Source organism: Pseudonaja textilis, unplaced genomic scaffold (assembly GCF_049901715.1).
Source record: "Pseudonaja textilis isolate UNSWEBS1 unplaced genomic scaffold, rPseTex1.2 PTEXSCF31, whole genome shotgun sequence".
Classification (NCBI taxonomy): Eukaryota; Metazoa; Chordata; class Lepidosauria; order Squamata; family Elapidae; genus Pseudonaja; species Pseudonaja textilis.
Window position 1 is genome coordinate 253,153 of NW_028262886.1, and position 21,930 is coordinate 275,082.

Consider the following 21,930-nt stretch of genomic DNA (forward strand, 5'->3'; position numbering starts at 1 on the left):
GTGGTTGGAAAAAATGACAAAGAAACACATAGATTTGAAACCAGAGATCTTTTTATTGGGAATCCTACCTGATACATACAGTAAAGACTTGAAATATCTGATTGTAAATGTATTAACAGCGGCTAGGATTGTATTTGCTAAAAAATGGAAAAATGAGAAAATACCATTGCAGGAAGAAATTATTAAGAAAATATTGGAATGTGCTTAAATGAGTAGATTGACATTTGAAATTAGAGAACAAGAGGATAAACAATTCTATAAAATTTGGGACCTTTTCTATCAATGGTTGGATGATAAAATACAACAATATAGAATTTTAGATAAGGAATATATAAAAAGATATTTTTTCTTTTCTTTGTTATTTGATATCATATTTATAAAATGTTTTTAGGATAGATTTGGTATGACTATATGATTTGTTATAAAATAAATTATGTAAATTATAGTTATCTCATAAAGTATGAATGAATAAAATTATAGTCAAATGATTGTTTAATAGTGATACTAGGATATATAATTTTTGATTGATAATATGAGTTATTATGTAACGTAACTGTAACTGAGACTACAAAATGAACTTTTCACTGGGGGGATAGTGAAGCGACCGGGTCCCTATCTTCCCCTCTCTCTGTCTCTCTCTCTGTGTGTGTCTCTCTCCCTCAAAGCAGCGGCTGGGCCAAACCAGCAAGCTTTCCTTGGCTCTCTTCACTACTTCTTTCATTTCTTTTTGGAATCTAGACTGGCTGAACAACGATCGTCAGCCACGGTGGAAGCATCCCTTCGGGTGACCATTCTCCTCCTCTCGTGACCGGTGCAAAACCGGGCACAGGGTGGGCGGCTGCTCACTTGAGGAGGGACTCTCCCTGCGTGTGTGCACCCTCCCGGCCCTGCCACAGCCGCCGGTCATGAGAGGAGGAGGAGAAGGGTCGCTCGAAGGGACGCTTCCATCGAAGCTGGTGATCATTGTTCAGTCAGTCTGGATTCCAAAATGAAGAAATGAAAGAAGTAGCGAAGAGCTCAGGGGAAAGCTTGCTGGCTTGCCCCAGCCGTAGCTTTGAAGGAGAGAGACAGACACACAGACACAGAGAGAGGTGGGGAGAGAGGGGAAGATAGGGAGAGGGGCAGAGAGAGAGACAGAGGGGGTGGTGTTAGGAAAATAAGTCACCTAGCAGCTATTTGGGTTGGAAATATATAAACCAAGATAGACATTTTAATACTGTATCTTTAAGAGAATCCTAAAAGTGTAATTAGGTGTGGTTTCTCAAATGGCCATAAGATGGAGCCAGAAACCTGCTTTGTCTTAGTCTTAGTCTTAGTCTCAGAAGAGTGTGTGTCTGAGTGAGCCTCTGTTTCCTTCTGTTGGAGAGTTTTGCTGTTCCTCCTAATTGACTGATATTTTTGGATTTGATGTAAGTCTGATACTGAACTGTTTTTGATACTGGATTTTGTTATTGGATTATCCCTGGACTGACAACTGACTGCTTTAACTGTGAATGACTTGGACTGCTTGTTTGGACTTTGCTTAAACTTTTATTGGAAGTAAAAACCTACACTTACTGTACAGTGTATCTGTGTGCTGTGTGTGTATTATTCAAACACTACTCTCAAATACGCCTCCCTGTATGCGCTCATTCTCCTAACGGGGAATTACCTCAACACTGGTTATGGGCCCGGGCCATACCAGGCTCAGATAATTGAGAGTTGGTGTGAATGCACAATACTGTATACAGACAGCTGTTTACTGTTTAATTGTGGGTTACTATCCTGGTAAAGATAGCACAAGACACTTCAACAAGTCTATCATTGATAACCCGGTTGGATGGAACAAACTATGTTTCCTGGTCTATGAAATGCAGTCTACTTCTGAGTGTAAGAAGGTTTATGGAATGTAGTTCAAGACCCACCGGATGTAAATGCTTGGGATGCAAATAATGAGGATGATGCCAAGAAGCTTGCTGACTTTAAACAGATCAACGAACGAGCTCTTTGTATAACTGGACTAACACTGAGTGACCAGCAGCTAGTCCATATTCGTGGAGAAGAGTCTGCTGCTAGCTGTTGGGAGAATTTGAAGAGGATTTATGTTCGTGACAGTGTAGGTGCACACATACATCTTACACATAAACTGTTTAGAGCACGTCTTCTGAAAGGTGGAGATATGTTAGCTCATTTAAACTTCATGAAAAGAATTTTTCAAGAGCTACATGAAAAGGAACTGATATTTTCAGAGCTGCATCAAGTTTACGTTATTCTTTCCTCATTGGATGAAAGCTATGATGATTATGTATCTTCATTGGAAGTCCTGCCCAGAGATAAACTGACATTGACTGACATAACTGGAAGGTTGCTAGAAGAAGCAAGAAGACGGCTGGATAGGGACCAACTGAGGAAGGAACAATCACAAGAAGAGGATTTGTCTTCAACTGCCTATACTGTTAGGAAATGTTTTTCTTGTGGGGCTAGGGGACATATAGCTAGATTCTGTAAGAAGGGAAAACGACAGAATACTGGCAAACACCAGAAGGCTAAGAAGAATGTTAGTTTAGCTATGTCTAGCAATTCAACTGTAAACCATGATTTGTGGGTTGCTGATAGTGGAGCATCGCAGTGCATTACTAAAGATAGAAACAGATTTGTAAAGATGTCTACGAGTAAGCAACATGTATCATTGGCAAATGGATGGAAGATTAAAGCATCAGGTGAAGGTATTGCATATTGTTCTTGTATAAATGAACATTTAACTATGTTAAATGTACCAAAACTAAAATTTAATTTATTATCAGTAAGGGCTTTAGTTAATCTTGGTTATGTAGTAACCTTTAGGGGAGATAACTGTATAATAGAGAAAGAGGGTAAAAGTGTTACTGCTACATTAGAAAATGATTTATATGTGATACATGATGACCAGTTGAAGATGGCTAACTCAGTTTATAACAATGTTAAGACACATGAAGAATGTATACATTTACTGCATAGCCGTCTAGGGCACATTAATTTCAAAATGCTCAAACTGTTAAACTGTCAGAGGGAGTAAAATTGAAACCCTGTAGCAAGTATTTAAACTGTAATGCTTTTAGCCAAGAGAAGAGTAAGGTTACTCCAGCAAACAGACTTAATGGGTTTAAGACCAAAGAACCTTTGGAGGTTGTGTTTGCTGACATAATTGGTCCTAAAACACCAAGTTTAGGAGGTGCCTGTTATATTTTGAGTATTATGGTCCATTACTCATGATATGGTTTCTGCTATCTTATGAAAAACGGAACAGAAACATTCCAACATTTCTTTAACTGGCTAAGGTTTGCTGAGAGAAAAATGAAAAGTAATTACTTTAGTTACTGATAATGGGACTGAGTTTGTTAACAAAAGATTCCAAACTATGTTGAAATTGGCTGGTGTTGAGCATAAACGTTCTGCACCTTACAGACCACAACATAACTCGTTTGTAGAACAAAGAGGGCAAACGTTGTTAGGTATAACATTGGTCACCTAACTAGTTTGGGTAAGATAATATATATATAAGCTATGATTCTTAGTTTAAAGTGTGTGTTACTTTAAATGCAAAGCATGTATTTTGGGTGTGGTGTGAAAACACCATAAGAGGGAGCAAGAGATGCTGACGAGAAGCTGACGATTCCCTGACGCTTTGCTGGCAATTACTGGAGTTGCAGAAAGGAAGAGAGGAGTTTCTGAGTTTGTGCATATCTCTCTCTACTGCGAGGAGATAAATTACCGGACTGTTATTTTGTAAGTGTACCGACCTCTCATTTTTCGGCATTGGAATTTGCAAATGAATAATCCCTGGACGGACTGAACTAAGTGTATGATATATGGACTGTTTTTGACTATGTTTTAACTCTTGCTGGAATAAAACTACTTTAATTGGCACTGTGTATGGTTTACTGAGTGTAAGCTACACAACACGATATCTCACATATTTTGCCTGCCTGCCTGACTGCCCTGCAGATCTTGCTAGGGTATATCCCTAACAAACGTTACAAGCCATGGCTCGCACTATGTTATCTGATTCAGGTTTACCTGAAACACTGTGGGGTGAAGCCATAATGTGTAGTAACCATGTTTTAAACAATGTAGTTAACACAACAACTGGAGAATTGCCATTCACTCGTTGGCATGGCAGAAAACCAAATTTAAGTTACCTACACACATTTGGAGCTTCAGCATGGGTGCATATTCCCTCACAAGTAAGACTGAAAGGGCAACATAGAGCTAAGAAGTTATTTTTTGTGGGTTATGAAGCCAACCATAGATCGTTTAGATTCTGGGATCAAGGCACAGCTCATGTTTATTGTAGTGCTAATGCAAAATTTCTTGAGCATGTTGGGTGGGATAAACTGGAACAGGAATCCAGCAATGATGTTATTATTGACACCCAAATAGTCCCTAAAGATAAAATCAGTAAACCACGAATAGCCATTAAAGAGGAAGCACAGGAGGAAGTAGTAGAACAAGCACAGGAAGAGGTAGGAGAACAGGAGCTGGTGGCACAGGGAAGTCCACCAGTTAGCCCTGTATTACCAAGACGTTAAACCCTAGTAACATGACCACCTGATAGATACTAGGCTAGTGTTGTATGCCAAGTGAATACAGTTCCAAGTAATTATAGTGAACTAAAACTGTATCCTGCTAAGGATCAGGCTGCTTGGCAGAAAGCAATGGATAAGGAACTGGAATCATTAAAAAAGTTGGAGGGATACAAAAATGTTAAGTTACCACCAGGTAAACATGCTATAGGATGTAAATGGATATATAAGCTAAAGACAGATGTAGATGGGACTATTACCCATAAAGCCAGGTCAGTAGCACAAGGGTTCAATCAGACAGCAAATGACTACGATGAGGTGTTTGCACCTAGTCTGAAAGCTACTACATTAAGGGCAGCATTAGTGTGGGCAGCTAAGGAGAAATACATTGTGAATCATTTGGATGTAGAGATGGCATATCTGCATGCACTGTTGTAACACACTATATACACTGCTCAAAAAAATAAAGGGAACACTTAAACAACACAATGTAACTCCAAGTCAATCACACTTCTGTGAAATCAAACTGTCCACTTAGGTGGCAACACTGATTGACAATCAATTTCACATGCTGTTGTGCAAATGGAATAGACAACAGGTGGAAAGCATAGGCAGTTAGCAAGACATCCCCAATAAAGGAGTGGTTCTGCAGGTGGTGACCACAGACCACTTCTCAGTTCCTATGCTTTCTGGCTGATGGTTTGGTCACTTTTGAATGCTGGCGGTGCTTTCACTCTAGTGGTAGCATGAGACGGAGTCTACAACCCATACAAGTGGCTCAGGTAGTGCAGCTCATCCAGGATGGCACATCAATGCGAGCTGTGGAAAGAAGGCTTGCTGTGTCTGTCAGTGTAGTGTCCAGAGCATGGAGGCGCTACCAGGAGACAGGCCAGTACATCAGGAGACGTGGAGGAGGCCGTAGGAGGGCAACAACCCAGCATCAGGACCGCTGCCTCCGCCTTTGTGCAAGTAGGGACAGGAGGAGCACTGCCAGAGCCCTGCAAAATGACCTCCAGCGGGCCACAAATGTGCATGTGGCTGCTCAAACGGTCAGAAACAGACTCCATGAGGGTGGTATGAGGGCCCGACGTCCACAGGTGGGGGGGTGCTTACAGCCCAACACCGTGCAGGACATTTGGCATTTGCCAGTGAACACCAAGATTGGCAAATTCGCCACTGGCACCCTGTGCTCTTCACAGCTGAAAGCAGGTTCACACTAAGCACATGTGACAGACGTGACAGGGTCTGGAGACGCCGTGGAGAACGTTCTGCTGCCTGAAACATCCTCCAGCATGACTGGTTTGGCAGTGGGTCAGTAATGGTGTGGGGTGGCATTTCTTTAGGGGGCTGCACAGCCCTCCGTGTGTTCGCCAGAGGTAGCCTGACTGCCATTAGGTACCGAGATGAGATCCTCAGACCCCTTGTGAGACCATATGCTGCTGTGGTTGGCCCTGGGTTCCTCCTAATGCAAGACAATGCTGGACCTCATGTGGCTGGAGTGTGTCAGCAGTTCCTGCAAGACGAAGGCATTGATGCTATGGACTGGCCCACCCGTTCCCCAGACCTGAATCCAATTGAGCACACCTGGGACATCTTGTCTCGCTCCATCCACCAATGCCACGTTGCACCACAGACTGTCCAGGAGTTGCGGGATGCTTTAGTCCAGGTCTGGGAGGAGATCCCTCAGGAGACCATCTGCCACCTCATCAGGAGCATGCCCAGGCGTTGTAGGGAGGTCATACAGGCACGTGGAGGCCACACACACTACTGAGCCTCATTCTGACTTGTTTTAAGGACATTACATCACAGTTGGATCAGCCTGTAGTGTTTTTTTCCACTTTAATTTTGAGTGTAACTCCAAATCTAACCCTCCATGGGTTGCTAAATTTGATTTCCATTTATAATTTTGCATGATTTTGTTGTCAGCACATTCAACTATGTAATGAACAAAGTATTTAATAAGAATATTTCATTCATTCAGATCTAGGATGTCTTATTTTTGTGTTCCCTTTATTTTTTTGAGCAGTGTATTTAAAGAAACCTTTAGGTCTTAAAAATGGTAATACTGATAATAATGACTGCTGGAGATTGAAAAAGAGTCTTTATGGTTTGAAGCAATCAGGATATGAGTGGAATCAATGTATAGTTAAAGAATTGACTAAGATAGGCTTTGTGGCTGGCATGGCTGATCCGTGTTTGTTTAAAAGAGAAAATAATGCTGTAGTGTCATTGTTGCTATTGTTTACTGATGACATAGCATTAATCACCAAAACTGAACAAGAAACTACTAAAATAATCTCACTGTTAGAGAAGAAATTTAAAATAAAACAATTAGGAGAAATCAAACAGTATCTTGGTTTAAAGATGGATAGAACTAGGGGAGGATACAAGATCTCAAAAGCTGATAAAATTAACCAATTACTAAAAAGTTTTAAAATGGAACTTTGTAAGCTGGCTAACACACCAATGAGCCAGGAGTTTAGCCATAGTGATGTTCAAAGTCCTATTTTGATAAGAACATTTATCTTTGATTGGTAGTTTATCTTATCTCAGTAATTGGTCAAAGCCAGATATTGCATACTGTGTAAATCAATTAGCGAGATTCAACTGAAAGGCACTGGCAAGCTGCTAAACATGTGTTAAGATATCTGAAACAAACAATGCATTATGCATTGTATTTGGAGCCTAAAGATGAACTGAGTTTGACTGCATATGCTGATGCAAGTTTTGCTACAGACATAAATACACGAAAATCTACATCGGGTACTGCTGTATTATTGGGAAAAGCATTGATTGGATGGAGATCTATTAGACAGAAACATCTAAGTTTGTCAACAATGGAGGCTGAATTCTCATGTTTGTCTTTACTACGTAGAGATTTAGTTTTGGATAAACAATTACTAATTGACATGGGAATTGATGTAACAGATTCTATTGTTATTTACGAAGATAACCAATCAGCAATACAGATGGCTTCAAATATTGCTGTTAAAACAAGAACGAAACACACAGATTTAAGATATTTAAATGTGAGACAATGTGTGCAAAGTAAAATGATTACGCTAGAATACTGTATGTCAGAAAACAATATAGCAGATCATTTTACAAAGGCCCAAGGCTCTATAAAGCATAAGGCTTGCTGTGAAGATTATGGACTTAGAATGTAAGGTTGTATATATTGTCCTACCCAAAAGGGGAGAATGTTAGGAATATAAGTCACCTAACAGGTATTTGGGTTGGAAATATATAAACCAGGATAGACATTTTAATACTGTATCTTTAAGAGAATCCTAAAAGTGTAATTGGGTGTGGTTTCTCAAACGGCCATAAGATGGAGCCAGAAACCTGCTTTGTCTTAGTCTTAGTCTCAGAAGAGAGTGTGTCTGAGTGAGCCTCTGTTTCCTTCTGTTGGAGAGTTTTGCTGTTCCTCCTAATTGACTGATATTTTTGGATTTGATGTAAGTCTGATACTGAACTGTTTTTGATACTGGATTTTGTTATTGGATTATCCCTGGACTAAAAACTTACTGATCTTACCTGTGAATGACTTTGGACTGCTTATTTTGAACTTTGCTTGAACCTTTCTGGAAGTAAAAACCTACATTTACTGTACAGTGTATCTGTGTGCTGTGTGTGTATTATTCAAACACTACTCTCAAATATGTCTCCCTGTCTGCGCTCATTCTCCTAATGGGGAATTACCTCAACAGATGGGGAGAGAGGGAAGGAGGGAGGAAAAAGTGAATGAGAGATATGGATGGATGGATAGATACATGGAAGGAGGGAGAGAGAAAAAAAAAGGAGAGGAAGGAAGGACACAAACCCTAGCTTCAGAAGAATCTGAAACAGCATAGCAATCTAAGGCTGGAAGGGAACTTGGAGGTCATCTTCTAGTCCAACCCCCAGCTCCAGCAGGAGATCCTTACAGAATCATAGAATAGCAGGGTTAGAAGGGAGTGTGTGTGTGTGTGTGTGTGTGTGTGTGCGCGCGCGCGCATGGCTGTCAAAACTCCAAAAACAGGTCAAGTAGCTCTGGGGAGGTCAGTTGTAAATTAGAACACTTGCTAAGCAACCTGCCATTAAGCGAGGACCACTTGTATTTGGTTTGCCAGTCACATGGCCACCTGGCCACGCCCACCGTTACGTGACCAAGCCATGCCCACAAATTAGGCCATGCCCACAGAACCGGTTAAGAAATTTGGATCCCACCACTGATGTGAATCTTTCGTAGTTATCGGAATCAACCCTGCACTCTTAACAGATTGGTTAAATAAACCACAGCTGGATGGGTTCCCACAACATATTCAGCCACAAACCAGAAGTGGGCAGCCACAGCCTTCAAACCCACACACCCATGTGGGAAAGACAGGCAGACGGTAGTGCGATGCATTTGAAAGACCCCGGTAGTTAAAAAAAATGACAAACAAAATCTCCCAAAAATCTCCTTCCCAAACCATATGGAGATGAATAATATGGACTTGCCCACTTTGTTTCAATGACACACACACAAACATTCATGCACACACACAAATACTAAGCACAGCCCATGGCCACCAAAAGATTGCCTTCTATAACTGTAACTGACAAAACAGAACAGCTGGGTTCCCCAAGAGGCTAAGTCAAACCCAAGCAATAGGGCTCAACAAAAATAAGCAGTATCACACCCTGCTAAGCAGGCCTGAAAAGGAAATAGCTCCTCCTGCCAGGCCAACCCAAGGCAAGGAGGAGTAACAGAGGACAACTCTGAGCAGACTACTAATCCCTCTTTTTAGGCAGTATTGAAAGCAAACCTTTGGGTGCCAAATGCACACTCTGGCATGGTGTGAGACAAGGAATGATCACAGGTGGACCAAGGTCACAAGAACACATGTACCCTCAAACACTGAAGGTTGCCCAGCCTGGTAGCCAAGTGGTCATTTGCAAAGGGGGAAGTGGGCAATATAGAAGAATACGAGTGGCCCACATCTGTTCTTTCTACTGTTCCCCTACCACCCATGAGCCCAAACATTTCCTTTCTGGTGACATGGTCAAGCAGCTGAGCTCTATCCCCACTTCTTCAGAAGCTGTTCAGGCTAAAACCTGCTTTCAAAATTATGAATCATTGCAATTAATTAACTAAAACTAGACGTTTCCTTTTATAAATTTTACCTGGTTAGGTTTGCCTGACTTGCTGTGCCAATGCAAAATGAACTGGATTGTGACTTAAAGCAGGGGTCCCCAACCCCTGGGCTGCAGAGCAGCACCGGTCCATGGTGTGCCAGAAACCACGCCGTGCAAACTAGCGAAGCCCCATCCGTGCATGCACAGGATGCAAGCAGCATGCAAAACCATGCTCTATCCAGTCCATGGAAAAACCTCTCAGAACCAGTGCCTAGCACCCAAAATATTGGGGGTTGCTGGCTTAGAGTACTGTGTGAATACAGCTAACCTGTCTTGCCCCAGATTTGCCAAGGTCTTAAGTAAGGGCACAGTTTGTCCCTGGGGTGTGAGCTGATACCCTCCCTCTCTCCCTCCCTGCTCACCTCTAAGTCACTGGTTGTGATCTGACTCAGGTGAATAGACGGGTGGGAGATGGCCCCCTTCACCTCAAAGTCACCACCGCCCATGCGGCTCCAGGTCTGCATGGAATCCAATTTGTTTCCATCAAGTGGTTGCTCAGCGCCCTGAAAAGACAAATTCACAAATTGACTGTGAGAAGGAAAAAAAAAAGCAGGTGGAAAGATGAGTGAGAGGAGCCAGTCAGCTTCTTACATGCTACTGCTTTTTTTTAAGAGCACCACATTCCATCAGCTGCTTGGCAAAGCTTGATGCAGGAGCTGAGAAAAAGGGCTCAGCGCTCACCCTGCAACAGTGCCCAGGATGGAGTCGGGAGACCTCTGATGGCCCTTGAGGGTTGTGCAGATCACTTCTGATTTCCAGTGCCCAAATAAAAAGACATCTGTTGATGAATCAGTTCTTGGAAAAAGGGCCAAAGTTTCAAAAAAGAATTGGCAATGAGATGCCAGCCATTACTTTAAAAAAAATAAGTAAACAGGATGGAAGGGCCTCATGGATGCCATGAGGGTAAATATCACTCTGGCAATGATCTGCCTGGAGAACCACACCATACTGCAGTCTTCCTCAGCTTCCAAGCATATAGGTAGTCCTCAACTTACGACCACAATTGAGCCCAAAATGTATGTTGCTGAGAAATTTGTTAAGGAAATTAAATTAGTAACACCATTAAGTCAACCTGGTTTACCCGTTGATTTTGCTTCTCAGAAGGCTGCAACTGATGACATAACCCCTGGGACACTGAGATTGTCATAAATGTGAGTCAGTTGTCAAACATCCAAATGTAAATCATGTGGATGCTGCAACGGTCATAAGTGTGAAAAATGGTCATAAGTCCCTTTTTTCAGTGCCGTAACTTTGAACAGTCACTAAGTGAACTGTTGTAAGTTACGGATGACCTGTACTTAATTCCTGTTTTTATTAGTCCCAACAAGATCAGGCACTGAATATGTAAATGCAAAGCTCATGAACATCATCTAAGCACATCCTGTACATGTAGTCCTCAATTTACAACCAATTGTTTAGTGACTGAACTTACAACGGCACTGAAAAAAAGGGATTTTTCACTTACAACCGTTGCAGCGTCCCTGTGGTCACATGATCAAAATTTGGCTGCTTGGCAACTGACTCATATTGATGACGGTTGCAGTGTCCCAGGGGGGGTGTCACGTTATCCCCTTTTGTGACCTTCTGACAAGCAAAGTCAATGGGGAAGCCAGATTCACTTAACAACCGTGTGACTAATTTAAGAACTGCATTGATTCATTTAACAAGTGGCAAGAAAGGTTGCAAAATGGGGTGAAACTCACTTAACAAGTGTCCTGCTTAGCCACAGAAAATTGTGGTCATAAGTCAAGGACTACCTGCATAGATAGTCTTGTGAGCCACACTGGTGGAGGATAAAAGATCCCCAGATGGATCCATGACCTGCCTGGCTCTTGTATCAGGGAAATTCTTCCTCCATTTCTTTTTTTTTTTCCTTTGGCATCTTATCCGCAGGCCCTTGTTGCATAATGAAATCCATCCAAGTTAGAAAATCCAAACCACTCACCTTTTTCAAATGTTTCTCCCGGGTACCTTTTAGCTGGAACGACAAAGAAAGAAATACAGTGAGAATTCTTGACCAGAGCATGTTACTTAAAGCAGCAATTGCCGACCAGTAGACTGCGGCCCACTAGTGGGCCGTGAGAAAATTTTGGTGGGCCACAGAGAAATCTCACCCCCAAGCACCCCCAAAGCAATTAATCCAGGCTGCACGGGAACACAAGGCTGCGCCACCCACATGGCCCATGGGAACCCTCTCCACCCACTCACTCCTTACCTGGCAAACTTGCATGCTAAATTGCTATTTTTCCTTTTTCCGACCATCAGCTGTTCTGCTGTGCCCGGAGATTTAGATTAGCTAGAAAGCAGGAAATGGTTGGATTTCTAGCTAGTCTTTAGATCTTCGGCTCTGCTTTTAAGCACAGCTGAACCTCCCTTAGGACTGAAGCAGTGCACACTCAGATAGCCGAGGGCAGAAACACAGATCTCTGAATTCATCTGTGATTCTGTGAGCAACTCAATCTGCCTGCCTGCTTTGCCTGATTTTGGGTAAAAGTTGCTTTTTTTAATAAAAAAGTTCAATATTTACATACATGGTGTGTTGTGAATTAATTTTGTGAGTTTGCTTGCAAGCAAATTTTATGTGAGACTCAGCTGATGGCAGAAACACAGATCTCTGTGATTCTGCAAGCAACTCAATCTGCCCACCTGCTTTGCCTGATTTTGGGTAAAAGTTGCTCTTTTTTAATAAAAAAAATCAATATTTACATATTTATATTTACATACAAGCCATGCCCAGCCAGTCACATGACCAAGCCACACCCACAAATTAGGCCATGCCCAAGAACTGGTTGTTAAAAAATTTGAATCCCACCCCGGCCTCTGTGTGTTGGGGGGGGGGGGGTAGAGGTTAGATCAGATCTCTCTCTCTCCCACCAACGTCAGCAAGCCACCGTCAGTCAAAATTCATATTAGTGGTCCCCGGGATTTAAAATTATGAGTTTGGTGGTCCTGAGGTCCAAAAGGTTGGCGACCCCTGACTTAAGGTAACCTCTTCCAATATCAAAAGTAAGGAGCTTGGGGTGGAGAATATTGAAAAAAACTGGAAACCCAAATTAAGCACTGAAAAAGTTCAGAGATCCAGAATGACTTTCCACTGGCTGGGCAATTCTGGGAGTTAAAGTTCACAAGTCTTAAAGTTGCCAAGTTGGACACCCAATTTAGTGCACTGGCAAAAAAGAGTATGACTTGCTAATGTATCTTTGAGTTGTCAGAGCTTTCCCAGAATGGAAGTGAGCAAAACAATCTGGAAAACTGGAATCCTTGTCTCACCATTTTTGTTGGACTGTGACACTTTGCTGCACAAAGCCCAGGATGGCTCTCAAATCCACAGCATTTAACACACCCTTAATCCAGAGATTCCTACCTTTTAAGACTGGAACAGAAAGAGGTGTAGTTTGTACAAGAAATACAAATTGAAATAGTGCATTGTGGGTAGAGGCAGAAAATCATAAGGCAGGACTGAGTATAATAACCCCTGGTGTGGTTAGCATGATTTATTCAGAGAATCAGAAAGTTTCACTTGATCATCAACTCTGATAGTAGTAGTTCAAAGACCACAAATCAGGATCTAGCCATGTAATCTCTATGGGTATGGATCCATCACCACATGAAGGAACACCCATTCTCCCCAAAAGCATCATGTGACTCACCAAGGTATAACAGATGAGATCAGAAAAACTGAGTAGTAGCTAAGATGCCCAAATGTTACTTATTAAAAGTTATTTGTATGCTGCCTATTCAGTTTGCAATAAAACAACATGAGTGTTGCTAAAACCAGTTAACAAGCAACACCATAACAACTTTTGTTGCCCAAGCCAATAGCTTCCCCTACAAAAATGCTATCCATCCCCACCACCCAAAAGCTTTGCAGAAAAAGTATAAGCCTTAACTGCTTTGCTAATTAACAGCCTCAGTTGGAACAGGGAAGGGAAAATAATTTAATTGGGATCAAGTAACAGATGTCAAGAACTTTTGGAAGGGGAGTAGGGTAGACACAACAATGATAAAAAGTGCCATCATTGGGAGGCATAAGGGCATGGGAGACAAAGGGACAAGAACAAAGCTTTGATTCTTCAAAGCCTCCTTGCAATGACCCTGGAGCCTATCAGGCACAGATATGACGGGTAAAAAAAAGTGGGGGATTTTTGGACTACATGGGAAAGGAGAGACAGAATTGAAGGAGGGCTAAACAGGTCAAAGAAAATTACTTTGCCGTAACAAAGAATGAAGCGATTGGAAGAGACCACCGCAAGATGCAATGGAGGTTGTCCAACTGATGTGAAGTGGTGGGATATCCATACTGGAGGTTGGGCCTATCAAACACATTCCTGATGACTGCTTTTATACCCCTCTTGTAAGTCTGCTAAGATCATCTGGCTGACCAGCATGAGAAATAAAACTTTTGAATAGTCTAGGAAGAATCTTCTTGGCAGCTTCCCTGCTCCACTGGACGGTTTGGAGGACACTGCCTTGTCCTCTTTAGCCAACATACCCAGGCTGAGGAAATGGCTAGTCTTGTGTCAAGAGGGTTTTAAGCTTGCCCAACAAGGGCAGATTGAGTAGGCTAAAGCATGAGAAAGATCCCAGCCTTGCAGACACATGGGGCCTGACAGTCATAGGCTGAGCCCATGGCCATTCACCTTCTTCTTGGGTCCTGTCTCAGGAGCTGGGAGCTCCTTTTTGCGCTTGTGAGCACCCATCTGGATGAGACTCTCCTCAGAGGGTGGCGGGGGCAAAGGTGGTGCTGGTGGCAACTTCTTCTTGTTCTGAGCAGGCTCATCAGTCAGCTTCCACCGGACCCCTTCCTCACCATTGTCTGAACGCCGCTTCCCTGTGCCATCCCCCGAATCCTGAGAGGGTGGACAAAAGAGAGGCAGAAAAAGGCTCACAAACTGTGCGTAGCTTCTCATTTTTTCATCACTTTTTGCTGAATAAGCCACAAGAAGAATGCCTTCACCAGGCATGCTCAAGTCAAAACCAATCATATTATGGCTTAACCCAGGGGTCCCCAACCCCTGGTCCATGGACCAGCACCAATCCGTGGCATGCCAGAAACCAGGCCACTCAAACAAATGAAGCCTCATCTGTAGGATGCAGGCAGCATGCAAAACCACACCCCCTCTGGTCCACGGAAAAACCTCTCTCCATGGAACCAGTCCCTGGTGCCCCAAACGTTGGAGGCTGCTGGCTTAACTCAACCTGTCCAATTCTCACCAATGCTTTCAGGACATGAAAACATTGCTCAGAGGCAGGGCTGAGGAAAGCAGGCCAGATATGGATTTTCTGGACAGCACATCAAATAAAGCCAACCAAATTGTTCTGCACAAAGGTCCTAAGCAGAGGGGTCTATCTGAGAGACTGTCCTCATCCTTACAGGTAGTCCTTGACTTATGACTGTAATTGAGCCTGGGATCATAGTTGTAAGTTGTGCCAGTCATTAAGCAGATTGTCGCATGACTGACCCCATTTGATATTTTTTCTTGGGATCATTAAGCAACTGTGATTGTTAAGTGAACTCATTGTCTGCAATTGGCATTTTATTTGCCAGAAACCTGAAATAAACACCGGTTTCCAGCTCCCCCCAATCATGGTCACATGACAGTAAGATGCTGCAAATGGCCATTGTGGATACAAGCAGAAAGTATCCAAAATGCAATCACATAACTGTGGAGAATGGTGGTAGCTACAAGAACCTTTTTTGGGGTCCATCATAACTGAACAGTCGCTAAGCGATCAGTCATGACTAGAGGACCCTGTGGGGCTTCTAGCCCACACACTCTTTGATTTTCCCTTCTCTAGGATGGCACACACACACACACACACCAAACCACATACTTTCATTGATTTGCCTTCTCTCTTGCACTTGGGGCATTCCCAGCAGTTTGGAATTTCGTTGTTGATGACCGCTTCAGCGATTCCCATCTGCAAAGAGAATGACCAGTGTAGGTGAAGGGAATGGGTGTGGTACTCCTGAGCAGGGTTGGTGACTATGCAATGGCTCGCCTTTCTCACCTTCAAGCAGCCTGGATGCACAATCTCGTTGCAAATGGTACACTCCATGAGTGACAGGTTGAACTTCTCCTCTTCACCCTCTACTGTGTCCTCTTTCCCAGCCTCCCCACAGACCAGGCACACAGCCGTGTGAGGTAGAACTGGCTGCAAGGAGACAGAGGACAGAAGTCAGATGTAAGAAATGTAAAATAGCAATAGCACATAGACTTCTATACCACTTCACAGTGCTCTAAGCAGTTTACAGAGTCAACTTATGGCCCCCAACAATCTGGGTCCTCATTTTACCCACCTCAGAAGGATGGAAGGCTGAGTCAACCTTGAGCCTGTAAGAACTGAACTGCCGAACTGCAGTCAGCCCACAGTCAGCAGAAGTAGACTGCAGTAATCAAGCAGGAAAGCTCTTTCTACTACCCCTAGTAGACATCAATCGTCTTTGGGAAGTTTCCTGGAGGCAACAGAGTCAAGGGAGGCCAGTTGGGACACTGTTCACAAACCCTCCTTTGCACATCTTTTAGCAATGAATAAAGCTGGACTTTAAAAGCTGCACTTAAAACATTACACATCCAAAAGGAAGGGAGTTTTTCAGTTCTCATCTCACAGAAAGTGTTCTAAATAGGGTGCTTCCAGCTTACAATATTTTCAATGTGAACTATTTTGTACCTCTTATCACGTTCTGTAGTTCAGCATCAAGAGACATCAGACAACACAGTTCAGTTTGAAGCATTTATCCTTGAAAGCGTGAAACCCAGCACAAAGTGACCAAGCAAAGAAGCAAAACAAAGTCAGCACTGAGGTTTATTCCTTCACCCTTATGTGCGTCTACCCCACCCCCTGGCATCCGCCCACATTTAGTCAGGCAGGATCTTCGTGTGCGCACCCGCCCCACCCCCAGGCTTCTGATTGCCTATGGTCAGCTGTTTCAGCCAGGTCTGGTCTCTACTCCCCAGCTGATGGCATCTCCAAAGGCATTCCCGGCAGCTCACAGCCCAAGAGTAGTGGCCTGGTGTTCACCCAGTGCTCGGCCATTTCGCTCCTCAGCTGACAGCTCACATAGCAATGGTGGATCCTCCCCCTCCGAATAGCAGCCCCGGGATGGCTCGCTCATGGCTGGCCGTTTTGGGGCTGACACCTCTTGCTTTTAAAATAAGGGGGCCAGCCACAGGAAGAAATGGGACAGGATGGAAAAGAAAACAGGAGGAGGGGTTTGCAGCAGCCTAGTGGATGAAACATAACTTTGGTCACAGAGATACCATAGAGGTCTACACCTGATTTTCCAGAACAACTTCAGACATGCACAAAAGGCCTCGGATGACTCAGTTTCTGGGCTGCACCGTATCAGGGAAGGGGAGTTGTATGTCGGAATGCTCAACGAAGAAATGGCTGTATGCAGAAAACTAACATATGAAGTGAGTAAACCACCTTAACATTCTAGCTTTTTTGAGACAATATGGCTTATTTGCTTTACACAGTACGTCTCTGCCTTTACTTACAGCTCTCAGATGTGAAAGATGCAGAAAAAGGATGCATAGTATTAAACCACATCAGTCCACAGACAAGAACTATATGGAAAAACTAATCATGTCAAGAAAACTAGTTTGAAACTCTTTGGGCATATTAACATTCTGTGAACTTTAAAGCTTTTTTTTTTAAATCTGAGAGATTTACGTAAACTCTAGAATCGGGATCCTGAAGACAGTTTAGGGATGAAATGTACATTCTTTTTCCTCATTATTTAAGCAATGGGAGAGCTGGAGGTAAAACATGTGTCTCTGTTTCTTTTCTATTCCAATTTGAGGATTCAGGAATATTTAGCTGAGGCAGATCAGATCTGGAGTGCATTTTTCTTCATCCTCAATAGGATGAGGAACCTGGGCCCTTTAAGATGAGAGGTTCTACGACAACTTGCCATGGCCAACACACCAACACACCATGGGACAACTCACCGTGGGACAAGTTACACTAATATCAAAGAAATAATGGAATTCATTAAATGATGCCAAAGGAAGGACAAAATGAAATGCAAACGACAAAAATTAAAATAATTTTTATTTTAAATAATTAAATTGAATTGTTGAATTGTCCCACAGTGAGTTGTCCCGTGGCAAGTTGGCCATGTTGAATTACCCCACAGTGAGTTGGTCATGGCGGGTTGACTGTGATAAGTTGGCTGTGGCCGGTTTGCTGTGGCAAATTGTCCTATTCCGAAGATGAGACACCCCCCCAGTAAGCTTCACCAAGTTGACTGATTGGAAGAGCTGTGGTGGTGCGGTGGTTAGAATGCAGGATTGCAGGGTAATTCTACTGACTGCCAGCAGTTTGATTCTCACTGGCTCAAGGTTGACTCATCGTCCCATACTTCTGAGGTCTGTAAAATGAGGACCCAGATTGCTAGGGGCAATGTGCTGACTCTGTAAACCACTTAGAGAGGACTGTAAAGCACTGTGAAGCAGTATATAAGTCTAAGCGCTATTGCTATACAGGAGTCAAAGAGCCAGTCATTACATACAAATAGAAATTCATGCCATGGGTCACCATTGGCGGTGGCTGCCGCACCTCTCTCACTCACCGCTGTGCACTGCCTCTGCAGGCAGGACTGCTTCATGCGTCCAGGACCCCCAAACTTCTTCATGTCCTTACAGAAATGGCACTCCCCACACTCTGATCGCAGGCACGCTTTACACTTCCGGCACCGCGTCCGCCGCCGGCGAGCTCCAGCCCCTGCCCCTTTGCTGGACGACATTGGCTATGTCCCGCTTCAGCTACTCTCTGGGCTGCAAAAGGAGCAAAGGCAAAATAGGCCAACCAGGCAGGTAAATATGGTGCTCCAGATCGGCAAGATGAGACGGACAATGAAGTGTTTGGTGTTTTTTTTTTTTTTTTTGGGGGGAGAAGGACATGCAACACAAAGGAATCAAGATTTTTACATAAAGGTAGTCTTCGACTTACAACAGTTCATTTCGTGATCATTCAAAGTTATGATGACACTGACTTATGACCATTTATGACAGTTGCAGTGTCCCATGGACACGTGATCACCTTTTGTGATCTTATGACAAGTCAATGGGGAAACCAGATTCACTTAACAGCTATTTTACTAACTTAACTGTGCAGTGATTCACTTAACAACTGTGGCAAGAAAGGTCATAAAATGGGGGCAAAATTCACTGAACAGATGTTTTGTGTAGCAATAGAAATTTTGGGATCAACTGTAGTCGTAAGTCGAGGACTACCTGTATATGCATAAGAAAACAACACATTGCAAGGAGAAAAATGTCCTGCAATCAAAGGCACACATCATCAACACTGGGCAGGGGGGAAAAACCAAAATTAATCACAGCAAAATGAATATGAGTTAAAAAATATTGCATCACTTTTTGATTTAAAAGAATGATTTAAAATCAGTAGTACAGGTAGTCCTTGACTTACGACTACAGTTGATCCCAAAATTTATGTTGTTAAGTGAGAATTTGTGAAGTGAGTTTTGCCCTATTTTATATTTCTTGCCACAGTTGTTAAGTAAATCACTCCAAGTGACAAGTTAGTAACCTGGTTGTTAAGTGAATTTGGTTTCCCCATTAACTTTGCTTGTTAGTAGGTCATGAAAGCATATCACATGACCGTGGAATGCTACAACAGACCTAAGTATGAACCAGTTGCCAAGCATCAAAATTTTGATCATGTGACTGTGGGGATGCTGCAAAGGTTATAGCTATGAAAAACGGTTGTAAGTCACTTTTTTCAGTGCTGTTGTAACTTTGTACAGTCACTAAATGAATTGTAAGTCAAGGACTACCTGTACATTCCCATGGAAAATAAGTGAGATGATATTAACTAGCACACTGATCCAAGAAAATCAGTTCTATGAAAATAGAGAGCCAAATCTAGGGGGATTCCTTCACAAATTTTGAAGGAAAAGGAGTATGATCAAAAGATAAAAAAAGAATTGGAATTATTTTTAAGGTAAATCTGAAGCAGGATAACACCCTGCAGAACTCATGCGACACCACTAAAGCGTACATTAGAGGGAAGAACTTCAGGGAATGATCAAAAACTTGAGTGCGAACTCCAAAAAGATCCTAAAAGCATGGAAGCGAAGAAGAAAATGACCCTTGCTAGCCATAAATTAAATCTGACACTACAAGAAGAAAGGGCATGAAATTTAAAATTTGTAAAGCAAAACTTTTTTGAATTTTCAAATAAGCCGGGCAGATGGTTGTCTTATAAGTTGAAAATAGAGAAAGAAAAAAGGTTAATACAGCAACTAAGGAATGAGAAAGGGAACGTATGTCACCAGATGGAAGAGAAAAAAAAATGTGCAAAGTTATTTTGGGGAGCTGTACAAACAGGAAGAGTATAATGCAATATTTGGAGGAGAAAGGTTTAACTCCAATTTCGGAAGAAAAGAGAGAGATACTAAATAAAGAAATAACATCAGCAGAATTGAAGAAAGCAATTCAAAAACAGAAAAATAATAAAACCCCAGGACCGGACGGTCTCCCCAGTGAGCTATATAAAAACATGTATGAAATTTTGGAACCAATAATATTGGAAGTATATAATGAGGCATTATTAGAAGCCAGACTACCTAAATCCTGGTCCGAGGCATACATCATCCTAATCCCAAAAGAAGGTACCGATCAGCAACTAATTCAGAACTATAGACCAATCTCACTGTTGAATCCCGATTACAAAATATTCATGATATTAGCAGAAAGGATGAAACCAATATTGAGTGAAATTATACACCCCGACCAGAATGGTTTTCTACCAAATAGGCAGAAAAGGAACAACATAAGAATAGTGTTAAATGCTGTTGAGTACTATGAAGCCCATCCCGAAAAGCAAGCGGCGCTAATATTTTTAGACGCACAAAAAGCTTTTGATAATCTAAATTGGCAATTTATGTTACAGCAAATTAAAAAAATGAATTTTGGAACGAATATTGAAAAAACATTATGGGCAATATATTCTAGACAAAAGGCAAATGTACTCTTAAATGGGGATCGTACGGACGATTTTAAAACAGCCAAGAGAGTGAGACAGGGGTGCCCATTATCGCCTCTGCTATTTATCCTGTCCTTAGAAGTGTTACTAGCCCAAACCAGACGAAACTCAGAAATAAAGGGGATTAAAATTAGGAAAGAAGAGTATAAGGTCCAAGCATTTGCGGACAACTTAGTATTTATTGTAGAAGACCCACTAAATACTGGACATATGTTGTTACAAGAAATAGAAAAATTTGGGGAGGTGGCTAGACTTAAAATTAATAAGGATAAAACTAAAATGATAGTTAAAAATTGTACTGCAAATCAGAAAAGAATTAGAAAGAAAAATGGGATTACAGATGGCAAAAAAGGTGAAATACTTAGGAGTATGGTTATCCTCTAGATGTTCTTCAGTTAAAGAAGACAAGTATAGTAAATTAGTAAAATAAAAAAAGATCTAGAATCATGGGAGAATTTACAACTGTCATTACTGGGAAGAATTGCAGCAATAAAAATGAACATTTTGCCCAAATTATTATATTTATTTCAAATGATTCTGATACAACTGGATAAGTTTTTCAAAGAACTAAATAAAATAACAATTAAATTCATCTGGTTAAGCAAGAAACTGCACATTAAATTGAAAATGCTGCAGGATAGTAGGAGCAGAGGTGGTTTTAGACTACCGGAGTGGGAACTCTACTATCAGGCAGCGGCATTAAATTGGATAAAGGATTGGGTAAATTTAAAAGATAAGAGAATTAACAGTAGAAAGTCATGACCTCCAGATAGGCTGGGATGCATTTTTATGGGGAAAAAGGAGTAAGGTATATTCTTACTTCTACAGACATCAAATAAGAGATTCACTCATCCAGATTTGGATGAAAATCCAAAAGAAACATTATATGAAGATACCCCGCTGGCTGTCAACTATGGAGGCCATGATCCACCCGAACAGATTGGATATAAAAAAATGGTAAGTTAATAATGAGTTATTAGATAACCAAGGGAAGCTGAAAACAAATCAGGAGCCGAGAGAACAAGGAATTATAATTGATCAGTGGCCATATTTACAAATACAGGGTAGATATAAAAAAGTATCTTTTATCACATGTGGTGGTTATGCCCCGAGACCAGGAAATATTGGGTCAAAATAAAGAACTGGCTTCAAGAGATCACCAAACACCAAATTGAACTTAAACCGGAATTCTTTTATTAGGAATAATTACAGA

General features: G+C 42.0%; 1 protein-coding gene across 2 annotated transcripts in view; it reads right to left on the bottom strand.

Annotated features, from left to right (window-relative positions):
* Positions 1–21,930, bottom strand: part of LOC113451858 (F-box/LRR-repeat protein 19-like) — a 58,805-nt gene that overhangs the window by 29,032 nt on the left and 7,843 nt on the right. For both annotated transcript variants that reach the window (XM_087919157.1, XM_087919156.1), the window contains 6 exons: positions 18,280–18,484; positions 15,714–15,857; positions 15,537–15,623; positions 14,342–14,551; positions 11,647–11,679; positions 10,064–10,204 (listed from right to left, as the gene is read on the bottom strand). In XM_087919157.1, coding sequence (XP_087775283.1) covers positions 10,064–10,204; positions 11,647–11,679; positions 14,342–14,551; positions 15,537–15,623; positions 15,714–15,857; positions 18,280–18,453 — 789 coding nt within the window. In that variant the 5' untranslated portion in view covers positions 18,454–18,484. The remainder of the gene's footprint in view (positions 1–10,063; positions 10,205–11,646; positions 11,680–14,341; positions 14,552–15,536; positions 15,624–15,713; positions 15,858–18,279; positions 18,485–21,930) is intronic.